General features: G+C 44.3%; 1 protein-coding gene across 1 annotated transcript in view; it reads left to right on the top strand.

Annotated features, from left to right (window-relative positions):
- The window catches only part of HEBP1 (heme binding protein 1), a 21,958-nt gene extending 9,410 nt beyond the window's left edge, over positions 1-12,548 (top strand). Inside the window, exons 2-3 of the mRNA XM_023741585.1 lie at positions 893-1,073; positions 11,701-12,548. Coding sequence (XP_023597353.1) covers positions 893-1,073; positions 11,701-11,872 — 353 coding nt within the window. The 3' untranslated portion in view covers positions 11,873-12,548. The remainder of the gene's footprint in view (positions 1-892; positions 1,074-11,700) is intronic.
- Positions 12,549-12,592: the final 44 nt, after the last annotated feature.

The raw sequence follows: 12,592 nt of genomic DNA, 5'->3' as shown, positions 1-12,592 counted from the left end.
GTGTACTTCCGTTTCATGAGAAACTATGTGTTCTGTAAGCCTTCACCTGAAGTACATTAAAAAAATAAAATTAAATTAAAAATATGTGTATAAAAATGATAAAATTTATTAAAGAAAATCTTGAAAATAATGAAACAGCACCCTGAATCCCTCCACTCTAATACAATCATGGTTGTCTTTTGAATGTATTTCTTTCAGGTATTTTTCTAGGCTTTCTCATGTGGTCATAGTGTTTGTACAATTATACTTGTTAGTTCATAATTATTGTCCACCACTGCTAAATAGTCTTCTTAAGCTTAATAATTAGTAGTGTACTACATTGCATCATGAGACTATAATTTACTTTTAAGCATATTCCTGCTTTAAGTATTGATGGGGCCCCCAGTTTTTCATAATTATATTTTCTGCAGCAATGAAGATTCTTCTGCCTATAGCCTTTTCCATATTTTGGATTATTACCTTAAAATTGATTTTTAGCTATGAGGTAATTGGATACAGATATATTTATGGTGTTGATATGTATTGCCAAATTTTTCCAGAAGAGTCATGCCATTACACTACTGTTATATTGTTAGCTGCCTTCGAGTCAGCTCCAGCTCACGGTGACCTTACGTATAACAGAACAAAATGTTGCCCGGGTCTACACCATCTTTATGATCATTGATATGTTTGAGTCCATTGTTGCAGCTATACAACACTACTACCTCCAGGGTAGAAAAATAAGAGGCATTTGTGTGTGGCTAACTATATATTTTATACCTGAAAAGTTTTTTATTAATTTCAAGAATAAAAAATGCAGCCTTGGCGGAAGAATGAGACTGTTAGATCTTCTACAGACCTGAGCAAATCCTGTCCCTGATGTCCGCCTCACTCTGTGTGTTTCTGTTTTCAGGAATTGGGATGGGAATGACAGTCCCTGTTTCCTTTGCCGTGTTCCCCAATGAAGATGGCTCCCTACAGAAGAAACTAAAAGTCTGGTTCCGGATTCCGAACCAGTTTCAGAGCAACCCTCCAGTTCCCAGCGATGAAGACATTAAGATTGAGGAGAGGGAAGGCATCACTGTCTATTCCATGTAAGGAGACGATTCTTCAGGTATCCGAGGGTGGGGCTTGATTTCCATAGCCACCTCTTGAATCATCTTCCGTGACCATTTGCCTTGAATTTGTATTGATGATGACTTCATTTAAGTAAGAGATACTGAGTCCTGACGACTTCTCACTTTAATTTCTTCTGGCTTCGGCATACGAATATTTGTATTTTATCTGAAGTTGCCAAATTGCCATGAGTAGAGAGAGCTTAAGCTTAAGCTGAACACCTACATTAAGATGAGCACCTACAGTAGCCATAGCAGAGAATATCTGCTTTAGGGTCATGGACACATGGGAAGCATGGAAGGTTGGGGAGAACTGATTTCTGTCCCAGGCTCCTCTGGAAGGTCAGGAGAGCAGGGAGACCTCTTCAGAGCTGGGCTGCCACCTCTAGCAGTTCATGGCTGGGGTTCATCAAGGAGGGCACACATCCATCCTGCTGTTATTCTCGGGTTTCCAGGACCTCACGTGCGGTCGTGTCCCCTTGACTGTGGAGAATAGCGGGTGCATATGTTGAATGTTTTTATACTTTGGCTCAAAACCACCTCCACTCAAAAACTAAGTCTCTCCTAAATGATTAGTGACTCTCCGTTTATTTGGAGCCCTGGTGGTACAGTGGTTAAGCATTCGGCTGCTAACCAAAGGGTCGGCAGTTCGAATCCACCAGCCACTCCTTGGAAACTCTGTGGGGCAGTTCTCCTCCTTCCTGCAGGGTCGCTATGAGTCAGAATCAATTCGACAGCAATGGGTTTGGTTTCTCCATTTGTTAGCACCCCACTATTTGACAGGCACTGAACCATGTATTGAGGGAGGCCAGGAGCTTCACCAGTAGTGACTGTGAGGTACAGGTTTGGTTCTAATCTAGAGCAACCTTCTAATACACAATAAAACCCTCTAATAACTAGACAAATAATCTTGCACTGGACAAAGTCCTGGTCCACTCCTGGGGCCTCTGAAGTTGATTATTTGTCTGCCCTGCTCCAGCTTTGCACCTAGGGTGAGACAGCTTTCCCTGGAGCTAACACTCATCCTAAAAACGTGAGTTTGGCTGCTCTGGGAGCCCTATACGAGCAGACCGATATGTAGCCAGGTGACCACCGGGGCCCCCAGAGGACAGTGAGTGAAATGCACTGGGCAGCTGGCACTGGGCCTCCAACCCTGTGCTGCTTTCTCCAGCCCGGATTCAGACTCTCCAGCCTTCAGGACAGGGACTGAGGTGGAGCAAGGGACTAGGGTGCAAAATTTAAGGAAGCTCTTGCTTCATGCTCATCCAGGTACACTCAGGTTAGCGACGGAGAGTGAGTGCCTCCTTAAATTTTGCTCCCTAGGCAAAATTTGTCTTTTCCGTTCCCTTTTCTGTGTCTTGGGAAGGAACCTGGTATAATATGATGAACAAATATTTTATAGTTTGAATCCCAGCTCTACTGCTGACTAGCAGGATGTTGCTGGGGGATTTAGTCAGCCTCTCTAAAACAGTTTCCCCATCTGTTAAGTGCTGACAATAAAACATACTTCACAGGGTTATTGTTAGAGTGCCTTTCAGTATTTACGAAGATACTATTTATAAATTGGAAACCCTGGTGGCATAGTGGTTGAGACCAAAAGGTCGGCAGTTCAAATCCACCAGCCGCTCCTTGGAAACCCCCAGGGGCAGTTCTCCTCTGTCCTGTAGGGTTGCTGCGAGTCGGGATCAACTCGCCGGCAGTGGGTATTCATAAATTACCCAGTGTTCATGACCTGGAGTAGGTTTCGTTAATTATTCTTTCCCGTCGCCCGTTGTTATTTCATAAGGAGTTATGTTGGCCGATTCAGTCAGTCCGCATACAGCTTAAACCACATGGGGCTAATTTCTAATCATTTATTTTACTGTTGTTGTTGTATGCCCTTGAGTCAGTTCCAGCTCTTAGCGACCCTATAGGACAGAGGAGAACTGCCCCATGGCGTTTCCTAGGCTGAAATCTTCGCGGGAGCAGATCACTAGGTCTTTTCTCCCATGGAGCAGCTAGTGGGCTCGAACTGCTGACCTTTCCGTTAGCAGCCAAACGCTTAATCATTGTGCCACCAGGGCTCCTTATTTATTTTACTAGATCCAGGCTAACAAGTTGGTACAATTTTTTCTTTTTCTTTTGTCTGTAACTTTGTGTGTGTCTGTGTGTATGTAACTTTTATTGTGGAAATTTTCAAACTTATAAAAAGGTAGGGTTAATAAGATAATAAATCACTATGTACCCATCTCTCACCTTCAACAATGATCAACTCAAGGCCAATTTTGTGTCATCTATACCCTGACTGCTTCCATCCAGCCCCAGCTCTGGATTATTTATAGGCAAATCCCAGACATTATATTATTTCATTCATAAATATTTTAGTGTGATTACTGAAGACATTTAAAAAATATAACCACAATTATTACTCCTAAAATATTAGCAATAATTGATTAATATTGTAAAATATCCAATGTTCAGATTTCCCCCATTATCTCATAATTTATTTTTATGGTTGGTTTGATTCTGGCTCCAAATAGGTTCATCGATTGTAACTGGATGCTGTTAGGGCTTTGTTAAGCCATAGCTTTCCTCACCTCCACCGCTTTTCATTTTTTTCTTGCCATTTGTAGCTCGTTTGTCCTGTTGTTTCCCACAGTCGGGACTTAGCTGATTGCACCTGCCTGGCAGTTTAACATAGTCCTCTGCCCCCTGTATTGCCTCTAAATGTAGTAGTTAGAACTATAGGCCTCACTAGATTCAGGTTTGCATTTTTGGCGAGCCTATTTCCTCGGTGGTGGTGTGAACTTCCATTAAGACCTTCTGCTGTCTGGTCTCCTGTTCTTGTGGTGTCAGTGCCCATGGATGGTCATTGCCTAACTGCCTTGTTTCATTAGGGGTTGTAAAATGGTGACGTTCTCTAATTTTCTCCCCGTCTTGACCTTGGGTTCCCCACTACTAGCTTTCCTGCCCCCTCCTGCCTTCTCGTCCTTGCCCCTGGGCTGGTGTGCCCACTTAGTCTCATTTTGGTTTATGGGCCTGTCAGATCTTTGGCTGAAGGGTGACCCTTGGGAGTGACTTCATTACTGCACTAAAAGGGCGTCCGGGGGCCATACTCTTGGGGTTTCTCCAGTCTATGTCAGACTAGTAAGTCTGGTTATTTTGTTTGTTCTGTTTTATTATTTTTTTTGTGAGTTAGAATTTTGTTCTACATTTTTCTCCAGTTCTGTCCAGGACCCTCTATTGGGATCCCTGTCAGAGCAGTCAGGGGTGGTAGCTGGGCATCATCTAGTTGTGCTGGACTCAGTCTGGTAGAAGCTGTGGTAGTTGTGGTCCACTAGCTCTTTGGACTAATCTTTCCCTTGTGTCTTTGGTTTTCTTCATTCTCCCTTGCTCCGGATGGGGTGAGACCAGTGGAGTATCTTAGATGGCCGCTCACAAGCTTTTAAGACCCCAGACGCTACTCACCAAGGTAGAATGTAGACCATTGTCTTTACAAACTATGTTATGCCAGTTGAGCTAGATGTTCCCCAAGACCATGGTCCCCACAGCCCTCAGCCCAGTAATTTGGTCCCTTGGAGTTTGGATGTGTCTATGGAGCTTCCATGACCTTGGCAAGGCTATAAATCTTTATAAAACAGACCGCCACATCTTTCTCCCACAGACCGTCTGGTGGGTCTGAACCGTCGACCTTATGGTTAGCAGCAGAGCGCTTTAACCACTGCACCACCAGGGCTCCTTAACTACTTGATACTTTCTCTTTATTTACCAATTTTCAGAATAATGATTCTGTTCACTATCATCCTGCAAAGGTGGTCTTCATTTCTGATTTTCGAGTATCATTATAAATATATGGATTTAAACATATTTGATGCGCCTCAGTCTTGGGCAGTTATTGTTCGTATTGATGCTCAGATGTCCCTTCTTTGGCCAGTGGGAGCCTCTTCAAGCTGGTTTCTTAGTCCTTTTGATACAACTCTGGTAGTCTTTAGTGCCTTCCTTGCTTTCTGGTATGACAAGATGTTTCAGGCACATCTTGATATGTCTTGCCCGAGAGCTGGAATTAGCCATTTCTCTAAGAACCCTGGTTCCTTATGGCAGGAAAGGGTATCTAGAATAAGTGATACTATTAAAGCCAGGTCTCTGTGGCAGTTTCCTTTTAATTCTCTGAAATCTGAACAGATGAAGGTACCTAGTACATTGTCTGACCTGGCTACATAAATGTTGTTTTCAACCAACAACATATGGCCCAGCTTAGCATAGGATCATTCCACATCTGGCCACTGGGTGTCACTACACAGTCAGATATGCACGTATAAGCGCCCTACAGGACTTTGTGTTGGTTCCGATTCTGTTGAAGGCAGAGCCAATGAGATGGTAGAAGAGAAAAGTGCTATTTCAAATACACAGTGAGTGCATTAGATGACAAAATGAATTCTAAAATGAAAGCCTTGCATCCTTAGTTTAGTCTTCCTTTTGTATGACTTTGGGAAGGGATGTCCACAACGGAATGTTAATTACCAGGGCTTTTTAGATGGATAGAGTGATGTGAGTAAAATAACAATTCCTTCTCCATGCAAAACACTATCAGAATATTTTTATTATTCACAAGAGACAGTAGAATTTATCTTCACACTTAGTCCAGTGGCCACATTCCACACCATTGCCTTCCCTCTTGTTCTATAACATCGGCTTAAGTTAGAGCTCAGCTTCCTGGGCTCACTTCAATCCTGGGTTCTCAGCAGAAATCAACAAAAGAAGGCTCACAGTAGGGTTTGAATCGAGGCCCAAGCTAGCAATAAAACACTGCATTCCCTTGAGGAGGGTGGTGAGTAAACTCTGGGTCCCCGAATGTTTAACCAGGCTGTAAAGCCTAAGAGGGAGGCCTCATTGTGGAGTTACTGCCCTCCACAGCAAAGCCTCACTCCAACTGTCCACTGACCTCAGAACATCTCACCACCCCCATGTGGGCCAACATACGCTTCCCTACCCTCGCTCACGCTCATCCAGCTCCCCTCAGCCCCTCCCCAGCCTCTGCCTATTGGAAGCTCTGTGAGGATTTTTGTCGTATTGTTTCCTGCTCTACCTGGCACACCGAGAAGAGGTACTCAATAAATAATAGCTTAATGTCACGTCCTCCATAACACCTTCCCTTCATTCCAAGTCAGAGTCATTCCTCCCCTCTTCCCTGCATTCTGTTTGTGCTCTGTACCTCCATACAAGTGTTTTCTTGTTTTGTATAATCTTTATGTATAATTCTGTCCTGATCACTACACTTAGACGTCCCAAGCGTAGACAGGCATCCTTATCATCTTGGTAGCTCTCGTGTTATCTAGCTTGGTGCTTTGTGCTTAGTGATGTTCAACTTGATAAGCATTGGTTGGGTCTGATTGAGTGGAATACCTGTTTCTGTTAAGCCTGTTTTCCTGCTGATGTGAGTTTGCCAGCTCCTAGTCTTATAGTCCTTTTGCCTAGCACACTGCTACATGCATGACTGAGTCTCCACAGATTTGTGTTGACTTATTAAAGCTGTAAACAAACTCAGATGGTCAGGCTCAGTCATTCCATTTTCTCATTCTTCCTCACAACATGTCTGCACCAGACGCTCCCTGAAAGGTAACAGGTTATGATTTTTGTCTCCTTGGACCAAAAGCCTGCATCATCCTCTGGCCCTTTCTGTTCTTCCAGCCCTTTCTGACTCTTCCAGCCCCTTTTTAGTCAGCTCCCTTTGTGTTTCTGGAACCCAGAGCACGTATGTCTTTCCTCAGTTCCCATGGCAACCAAATGCTGTGTTCCATTACTGGTCTCTGATACTGGATGAGATAAAATACAGTGCCCTGGAGGGGAGCTTCTTTGAAGATGTAGATTTATAGATTTATTAACAGGCTTACAAAAATGGTGTGTATACGTCATGTTTATTTCGTCTTAGGAGCTCAAAGCACTTTACAAGCGTTACTTAACTCACATTCAAACATGCTGGTGACTTGGAAGTTGTGGGCGCCATTTTGTTATCCTCGGTATGCAGATTGGAAGCTGAGGCAGGGAGGAAAGAGGCGACTTGTCTATGACCACAAGCTGACTCAGGCAGAGCTGGGCTTCCTTGGTATACAGGGCCATGTGCCTGGTGGGATTTGGTTTTCCGGCCCGTTTGTGGGATTCTGTGATGTAGGACAGGGTTAGTCAGTTAGATTGGCATAAAGAGGACACATAGATCTGCTTCAGCAGCCACCTTGCTTTGCTTGTTTTCTGGTGCAGTGCTTCCAGAATGCAGCAGTAGGGAAATTTGTGTGCTCATTATAAGCATCTCAGCCATCCTGCGAATAAATATAAAGAGTTGGGTTTGTTTTCCAACTGTGAATTTAAGAATCTCCGAATGATTACACTCTCTGTGTCACTCTCTGCTGGGTCTCCTTCTACTTCTCTGACAACTCATTCTCAGCATCCTTTACCAAGTCCTCCTCCTCCACCCACCACTTGAGTATTAGTATTCCCAAGAGCAACCTACTGACCGTCTGTCTGCTCAACATCTATTCCTCATCTCACGCCTTCCCATGATTATAGCCAGTACCTCATTTTGTCATACTGTGGTGGCTTGAGTGTTGCTATGATGCTGGAAGCTATTTCAAATACCATCAGGGCTACCCATGGTGGACAGGTTTCAGCAGAGCTTCCAGACCAAGACAGACTAGGAAGAAAGTCCTGGCAATCTACTTCCAAAAACTAGACAATGAAAACCCTATGGATCATTCATGGAATCCAGACTTTATGGAGCCATAGGGGCTGGATGAACTCCTGAAACTATTGTCCTGAGATAATCTTTAAACCTTATACAAAAAATATCCCCTTAAGTTTTCTTTAAATGAAACATAGTTTAACTTAATTAGTAAAGAATGTCTGCCTTGAGTATTGTGCTCCTTGAAAGAACTATCTATACGGGATCAAAGTGACAACAGCAACTCAAAAGGTTAGAGGAGATACAGGGGGCAGTGAGGTCATGTTAATGGTGGAGGAATAATCCCAAAAAGGAGGGTGAGGGTGGCTGCCCAGCTTGAGGAATGTAATCAGAGTCAGTGAATTGTTCCTGTAGAAGTTCAGTTGGTATAGGTTTTCCTGTGAATATTTACAACAACAAAATAAATAAGTTTAAGAAAAAAGAAAACCCGATGGATCAGAACAGAATATTATCTGATGTAGTACTGGAAGATGAGCCCCCTAGGTTGGAAGGCACTACACAGCAGCCACAACCATGGACTCAAACGTAGCAACAATCAGGAAGACGGCATGGAACTGGGCAGTGTTTCATTCTGTTCCACATAAGCTCCTCATGAGTCGGACCCGACTCAATGGCAACTAGCAACCACCACACATCTCTGGTGGCTCCCAAATGTCTGTCACTGGACTCATCTCTGTTCCAAATCAGTATCTCTGACTCCAGTTCCTTCCCAAGTCAAAGGAGAGTTTCACGGTGCCAGACACACGTTTAGGTACGCAGTTACTTGTGGTTGCATGAATGGATTTCACAGAGGCACCTTAATATCAGTGAACCTGCAAACCAAATCATTACCCTACCCACCCCTCCTCTCTAAAGCAACTCTTCAGCTTATATTCCTTATTCAGGTTGGTGGTATCAGCTTCCACCCAGAGGCTTAACTGGAAGCCCTGGAGAGCCCTCAGCTCTTCCCTTTCCCTTACTCCCTTCCACGTCCACGCACCTCTCACATCTGCCTTTGCCCAGGTCATCATCATCCCACATGTGGCTGTTCTGGGCCTCCAGTGATTCCATAGCCCCCACTTCTCCCAGCCCCCCACTGTCACTAGAGGGATCCTTCTAAAACACAGTCTGTCGGATCAGCCCCTTATTTTTAAAACCCTTCCATAGGTCCACTTTTGCATCTAGCATCAGGTTCAAACTCAGCATAGCATTCAAGACCCTTCCCAGTCTGGCTCCAGTCAATCCATATTTCCTGTTCTAATTCCCACCACTGTCCCCTTGGTTTGTGTTTAGGTATTATATGAATGAATGAATGAATATGGGGGTGAATAGACTTAAAAACTTAGCTCACTGATAGGTCTTAAGTACTATCATATTTGGGTCCATCAGCCTGCAGACAGTAATTCTTATTGTTTATCCCAGAATTGTGCATTTATTCAAGGGGTCTAATATGTATCAGACACTGTTAGGTGCTCAGGATACATCAGTGGACAAAAGTGACAAAGATCCCTGCCCTTACGGAGCCTATATTCTACCAGGGGGCACAGACCTAAACAATGAGCATAATAAGTATATTGTCCAGTATGTTAGAAAGTGAGAAGTGCTGTTTAAAAAAAGTAGACCAAAGGAAGAAGGTTGGGAGTGAGGAGTGGGGTGGTGTTCAGGTTGCGATATTAAATAGGGTTTTGAGAGTCAACCTAATTGAGAAGGTGAGAGTGTGCAGATGGTTAACATGCTAGGCTGCTAACTGAAAGGTTAGAGGTTCAAGTCCACCTAGAGGCACCTCGGAAGAAAGACCTGGTTGTCAACTTCTGAAAATTCAGCCATTAGAAACCCTATGGAGCACAGTTGTACTCTGACACTCCTGGGGTCGCATGAATCAGTCAGCTCGATGGGAACTGGTTTGGTTTTCTTACCTGGTTCATATTACTTTAGATTGCTGCCCTGTTCTTCCCCTTGGGAGCCAAGAGTTGAAAGGCTGTTCTGAGCGAATTACAGAGTAACAATAGTAGCTACTGTTTATTGCGAGCTTACTATGTGATAGACTCTGGGCTAAGCACTTCACATGGCCTTTTCTCCTTTAATCTTTACAACAGCCTTGGGAAATTGATGGCTGTCATTATCCCTGTTTGACAAACAGATGAAGGACCTGAAGCTTAAAGGAATTTGTCGAAGACCATGAGCTAGAAAGTGGCAGAGCTGGGATGTGAGCACACCCACTAGCCATTTTGCCTCCTGCTGATGAATGGAGACACTCAAGGACCACTCCTTTGGGCCTTTGCTAAACCAGTAGCTTTTCAGAGAACACAGTTCAATATCACAGCCTTAGAAGGGGCTGCAGAGAGCACGCAGCACCTGCTTCCTCAGCCAACATCAGATTCGCCTCATGCAGGTGGTTTTCAGTCCAAAGCCATTCTTCATAAATAAGTCCAGTGTCTTGCAGGCTTTTATCACCAGAAAAATCCTCCCTTCATGTTTATCTTTTGTCTACTAATCCAGTTTCTTCTCATTTGATCCACAGTAAAGCTAGGGCTCAACTTTCTTCTCCTGCCATAGAATCTTTCTTCGATATACTTGAGGAGCTGAGCCTCCTCTACTCCGAACTGGTCTCAGCTCCATTGGTGTTCTGTCGCTGTTGTCTAGACATCAGAATCGCCACATCCCTGAAATATGAAATCCTGAGTGTTTTCATGCCAGTAACCCATAATCAATGAGCTGGGTGCTTGCTGAGCATGACTAACCGCTTATAAAGAGCAAGGCATGATTCAGAGAACCCCGCCAAAAGTAATGCATCTGGCCTGATCCTGGCCTGGTGCAAATGCATACTTTTGAGTCATAAAGCTCATTAGAAATGGGGTTGTATTTGACTCTAATAAAGATTTTAGTGCAGCCCAGATTTAGAGTGGTATATTTAGGGTAGCCACAGAATGAATTTTAGAGCGTAGGCAGATGACGTAGGGGAAAGAGTAATAATCTTGCAAAGGAAGGCGTTAATTACTTCTCTGTCCCCACCTTCTGCCGTCAAGAAAAAAGCCTGATTTAGGAAAAGTGTCTTTACTTACTAGAAAAAGGAGGCTTTTGTGATTCAAGCAGGAGAAGGGATTTATTAGAAGTGGTTTCTTGATTCAGGGCATGCTGAAAGCTTGTGTGGGGGCCTCTCCCAGGACTGTGTTGGGCCCCTGCCTTCGGTAGCTCTGTCCTTGCTGTGATGTGCTCAGTTAGGGCTGCTCTGCTGTGGGGAAGCCTTGGCCATCACACCTTCACTTTCAGACGACAGAGGTACTAGCTCTGTACCCCCGCCCTAACCCCGCTTTATCCTTCCTCCTTTCCCAGCTGGCACAGAGGCAGAGAAGAGGAGCAGCTGGGTGGAAGACGGGCGTTAGAGGAAAGGGTGAGGGCATGGCTGTGGAGGCAGTCAAGTTAGCAGAGCCTACTGTTTGAGTCTACCCAGAGGCACCTCGGAAGAAAGGCCTGGCAATCTAGTTCTGAAAAATCAGCCATTGAAAACCGTATGGTGCACAATTGTACACAGATGGGGTCACCATGTGTCGGCATTGACGTGACAGCAACTGGTTGTATCATCGCTGGGAAATTTCAGGAAGCTCACATTTACCGACTGCTGTGTTTTAGGGCTTACATTAAAGCTTTCACATCCATTGTTGCATTTCAGGCTCACAACAACCTTAGAGGAAAAAGAAATTATATCCTGTTTTCACAGATGAGGAAACTGAGGCTCAGAAAGGTCAGGTGTGATTTAGCCAAATCCATCCATCAAGGAAGTGGTGAATCCACGGTGTGACCACTGTAGCGTGCTTGTCATAGTAAGAATGGTGTGTGAGTGCTTTTTTAAAAAAGACTCCCTCCTCTCTCAAAGGTCATGTCTTTTCTTAACCAGCCCCTTGCCTCTATCCTCAGGCAGTTCGGTGGTTATGCCAAGGAAGCCGACTACGTAGCTCGTGCTGCCCAGCTGCGCACCGCCCTGGAGGGTACAGCCACCTACCGGAATGACGTCTATTTCTGCACTGGGTATGACCCTCCCATGAAGCCCTACGGGCGTCGCAATGAGATCTGGCTAATGAAGACATGAGTGACTCAGAGCCAAGAGCTCCTGGAAGTGTGTCTCTGTGGCCATTGACTCGAATTCCAACTGTAGTTCCAGCTACCCAGCTTGCCTTCCAAAGCCAGTCACTGCCAATTTTTTGAAATAAGCATGTTACAGATACTGAGAGCCTTTTTCTCATGGTGGGAAATCACACCCAAGCTAGGCAGTGGCCTTCTGATTGATTTAGGAAATTCTGTGCTAGACCATCAAAAACCCCAGCACCGTTTTCCCAGCTATCTAGGTTACTAAAAACTGATTTTTTTTTTTATTATTGAATTTGTAGTTTTTTTATTGAGAGAAAAATGTGATTTGTATGTGATTCTTACAAGTGCTTTGTCTAAAAAGAAGCTGAAAATAAAGATCTTTGACTTAAAAAGCTGAGACAAATCTTAAGTATAATTATATCTAAGGTCCTACAGTCTTACAGATGATATAGTTATGAGTACTATTGATGGAGGGCGGGGGCAGTGGTGGTTCAGTGGTAGAATTCTTGCCTTCGATGTGGGAGACCTGGGTTCGATTCCCAACCAACCAGTGACCCTCATGCTAAGCTACCACTTGTCTATCCGTGGAGGCTTGTGCGTTGCTATGATGCTGTACATGTTTCAGCAGAGCTTCCAGACTAAGATGGACCAGGAGGAAAGGCCTGATGATCTGCTTCCAAAAATCACCCAAAATAAAACTCTGTGGGTCACAATGGTCCAA

Source organism: Trichechus manatus, unplaced genomic scaffold, assembly GCF_000243295.1.
Source record: "Trichechus manatus latirostris isolate Lorelei unplaced genomic scaffold, TriManLat1.0 scaffold00184, whole genome shotgun sequence".
Classification (NCBI taxonomy): Eukaryota; Metazoa; Chordata; class Mammalia; order Sirenia; family Trichechidae; genus Trichechus; species Trichechus manatus.
The sequence above is the reverse complement of the archived record's forward strand: the minus strand, read 5'-3'. Positions and strand labels throughout refer to the sequence as shown.